Source organism: Morus notabilis, unplaced genomic scaffold (genome assembly GCF_000414095.1).
Source record: "Morus notabilis unplaced genomic scaffold, ASM41409v2 Scaffold650, whole genome shotgun sequence".
NCBI classification, from domain to species: domain Eukaryota; kingdom Viridiplantae; phylum Streptophyta; class Magnoliopsida; order Rosales; family Moraceae; genus Morus; species Morus notabilis.
This window is the reverse complement of record NW_010358427.1, coordinates 71436-75585: the sequence shown is the minus strand read 5'-3', so window position 1 is coordinate 75585 and position 4150 is coordinate 71436. Positions and strand designations below refer to the sequence as shown.

General features: G+C 36.4%; 1 protein-coding gene across 3 annotated transcripts in view; it reads left to right on the top strand.

Annotated features, from left to right (window-relative positions):
* The window catches only part of LOC21392410 (metal tolerance protein 2), an 18148-nt gene continuing 13998 nt past the window's right edge, over positions 1-4150 (top strand). For 2 of the 3 annotated variants that reach the window (XM_024161945.1, XM_024161947.1), the window contains exons 1-6: positions 1-544; positions 2101-2170; positions 2768-2865; positions 3010-3164; positions 3427-3542; positions 3829-3925. In XM_024161945.1, coding sequence (XP_024017713.1) covers positions 191-544; positions 2101-2170; positions 2768-2865; positions 3010-3164; positions 3427-3542; positions 3829-3925 — 890 coding nt within the window. In that variant the 5' untranslated portion in view covers positions 1-190. The remainder of the gene's footprint in view (positions 545-2100; positions 2171-2767; positions 2866-3009; positions 3165-3426; positions 3543-3828; positions 3926-4150) is intronic. The other variant, XM_024161946.1, reaches the window with a different exon arrangement.

The following is a 4150-nucleotide window of genomic DNA, read 5'->3' as shown; positions in this document are numbered from 1 at the left end:
AACTGTACACTGTAACTTTACAAGCTCCGGAGAGGAGAATAGTAGCGATTTTGATTCGATTCGATTCCATTTGATTGTTTTTTGTTTGTTAATTTCAAAGTAAAATTCAAGTTGGAAATCAACTCTTTACCTTTAAATTTCGCAGAGTTTTCTTCCCAAAAATTTCTTCGATCTTGTTTGTTCGCCGACTATGGGATTCAGATTCCACAATCTCAATCCAATTTACAGGATTTGCTTGTCTAAGCTTTCTCCTAACACAAGCAATAGTTATCACCGGAATTCCCTACTTCAAGCCAGCAATTTCCTTCTTCTCCAAGACCCTAGCTTGAATTCCATTTACAACATCCCCAGAAGGTGGCATTTGGGCCATTCCCACAACGGCGGCCATGAAGACCGGCGCCGCGTTTCCGGCAAGGAGAGCGAGAAGATATTCCGGCTAGGTCTCGCGTCCGACGTCGTTTTGGCTGTCGGAAAGGCTCTCACTGGCTATGTATCCGGCAGCACTGCAATCGTCGCCGATGCCGCCCATTCGGTCTCCGATGTGGTATTCTTCATTGTCCCTAATTGTTATTGTTTACTCATGTTATGCCATTGTTGCTCAAATAGAGAAAAAAATGTGTTTTTTTGCTTATGTTCGTTTCTGGCGAGCTGAGAATAATGATCAATATGTTTTGGAATGTTCATCATTTCCAACTAAGGGAAGAAATAGTTCGTAGTTCGGTTAAGAATCAACTCTGTTTGATATGTAGATCTTGAATGTGTTGAGATAGAGGTTTCTGTTTATTGTATTTTGATTGGTTGATTTAACAGCACTGAGGTGTTTGTATTGATTGGTTCCATGCCGGATTTTATGATTTAACAGCACTGAAGTGTTTATTCTAGCTATTCTTATGGAGGACTTGAATATTGAGATTATTGAAATCAAAATTGTATTTTCTCTCCAATTTTGGGGGTTTTACTCTTAGCCATTGGTTGACGTGAGTTCTCCCAATTTCGCTGACGAATTACGAAAGCCAAATAACAAAATTAAAGCTAAGTTGATAAGCTAAAACAAACTATAATACAAACAAAAGAAACGACTATGTTAACTAAATTCTCCTACATCTATTGGGATGCGGCCATTTACAACTGTTGGTAACTCTCTGGCAAGAAATGTTATTAAGATGCATTATTTATTTATTTATTTATTTTTTCTGTGGTAGGAATTATAATATTTGAATGTTTTTAGATTCAAGATTGTTAGTCTAACATGAAACATCGCCAGAGGTTAGGTTTGATGCAAATGGGATTAGAATGTACATAAAAATAGGAATACAATGGAATCAGAATAGGATTAGAAACTAGAAAGAAGGATTTATTCCAATTCCAATGTTTGGTTGAAGTTTGAACATTAGACACCAGAATTACGCTTGTTATGTTAGTCATTAGAACAGATTGGAATTATTACGATTTTGACAAATATACCCCTTAGTTTAATCTCTAATAAGATCTTTTATATTAGGATGGTGGTAAGGATTACTAGGATATTCGGAAGGTTATTTTGGGAAACAAGTTTTAGTTGACCTCAAATTTGGACCGGAATGATTATTCTGTTGGTCTGCTTAAGGAAAGATATTCACACATTTTGGTGGTATAGCAATTCCTATTTCCAAATCTTTTTCTCAACCAAACATAGAAATGATTGTTCTCTAACTTTTCCATTCCTCCATCAAACAAAATGTTTACGTTGTGCTCACATTCCTAAAAGAGGGTAATTCTCAACTAGTTGGTCCTTTATTTGCTCATATCATCGTCTATCGTCTATCGTCTATTGCATTCAGCAATCAAGTCTATATTTCTGTCAATGGAAGAATGCAGTTTGCATTTGTTTTACAACTTGATGTACAACACTTTACACAAAGGCATCTCTCATTACGTATTACTGCAAGTTCAATGAAAAGTGATGCAAAGTACCTCTCCTTATCTCAGATCAGTTCTTCATTTGTTTGTTTTTGTTTGTTTTTCCTGTAATACATCAACTTCACTGCGACCTGTGAGGTTACCATCACATTTATTTTGTTTTGTGTCTGCTTACTATGGTTGTTTTGATCATTTTTGCAGGTTCTTAGTGGCATCGCTTTGTTGTCATTTAAAGTTGCAAACACTCCTAAAGACAAAGAACATCCATATGGTCGCTTTTGATCTGTACCTACTAGCTACTCCATGGATCTCAATTTATGCATTTTAATGTCTTTGTTGCTCTGCAGTCTGCACTATCACTTTTTATATTGTCCTTTACTACTTTGATATTTCAAGTCCCTTGATTGTTTTCTTGGGATTTAAATGGTAAAAAGTAAAAAATATTTTTTTCTTCCTAGGTTGACCAAATTCTTTTTTCTGTAATCCTCTTCAGTTGTTTTCCAATGCATATTCCCATGAAAGGCGTGTGTGGTTGTCAATATACATATCTATACCTCAGTGCTGTCTATTTCATAATGGTTATGGTGGTCTATGTTACTTGGACTGTGATATTGGTGTCTAATTTGGGTAGAGATCCTAGTGTGGGATGTATGTCCTTCCAATCTAATTTCTATGCAGCCATGGGCTTACCAAGATTTTTTATTCCGTAAGGCTGAAAGATCGACTATAGATGGTCATGCATCTTATGCGTAGTCCTAAAGATGATGTCTCAAATTGTGTGTGTGTGGGTGGGTGGGTGGAGGCATATTCTTTTTTTTTTCCACATTATATTTTACATTTTCATTATTTCCTCTTCTTCTTTTCCCAGGACATGGTAAATTTGAGACTTTGGGAGCCCTTGGAATCTCTTGTATGCTTTTGGCAACTGCTGGTGGCATTGCGTGGCATGCTTTTAATTTGTTGCTCGTATGTCCATGGTCCCTAAAATAATCAACTAAAAATGGACTATTCTTTCATCTTCTTATTGGGTATTCAAGATGTTTTTGTTTAATATATTGTGAGCAGATTATCTTTTTGTATACTTTTAGAATAGATGATTTGCTTATGCAGGGATTGATGTCAACAGAGCAGCATCTAGTTGACCACTCTTTAATACAAGATCAAGGTCATAGCCATCGTGGTGGTGGACATCACCATGGAATTGCCATGGAGCATCCTGTTCTGGCTTTGACTGTGACTATTATGTCAATCTCCATCAAAGAAGGGTAAGAAGCTATATGTATCTATAAAATTCTTTAAAAGCAGATTTAAGTAGCTTCATTTCTCCCAACTTCTTTTACGTTCCTTCACGTGATAATTCCCACTTCTCAATATGCTATTTTCTTTGCCCTTGTAATTTGTATATTTATTTTGCAAGTTCCATATTGAATTAAACCAGTCTTACAAAAATATTTTAAGCTGTTCTGTTATCTTAATGGCCATATATATGTTTGTGTTTGTCATTCTTCCTTATTTATCTTAACCTAGGCTTTACTGGATCACAAAGCGAGCAGGAGAAAGGCAAAATAGCGGGCTGATGATAGCAAATGCTTGGCATCATCGTGCAGATGCCATATCCTCTGTGGTTGCTCTCATTGGGGTTGGTAAGAAGCTTCGACTCTTCTAAAAATTCTGTTTGCTTTTTATTTTCCTTTCAATGTGCATCCATGCTTGAATCGATGAACGGTGGTTGTAGAAGTAGCTAAAAAGTATACGTTCATGTTCGTTTTTGCCTAAAGTGGTTGTCTTTTCCTCTTTTCACTCAAGTTACAAACCTCAACTTGTGAAGTTTACATTCATATCCATTAGTGTGTAATCCATATACACATTTCAACTTGGGAAGCTTACATGTGATCACGTTGACTAAATATTTGACTATCCGGATTTTAGGAGGATCTATTCTTGGAGTGAAGTTTCTCGATCCCCTGGCTGGAGTTGTTGTATCGGGCATGATCCTGAAAGCAGGGCTTGAAACTGGTTATCAAAGGTTTATATTGAATCCCAATCTTATATATCACTTGTTTGCACTTGCAATGCATTTTACTTTTATCCAGCATGCTATAAAATGTCTAGAAACCTGAATCTGGTACACGGTCTCTCTACATATCTATGGTACATTTCTTTCCTGATTGGATCATGGTCACAAAGCATATTGCAAGCCTTTGTTAAAGTAATATTACAGAGACATAATGGTGTTGTTGCTTGGTTCAGC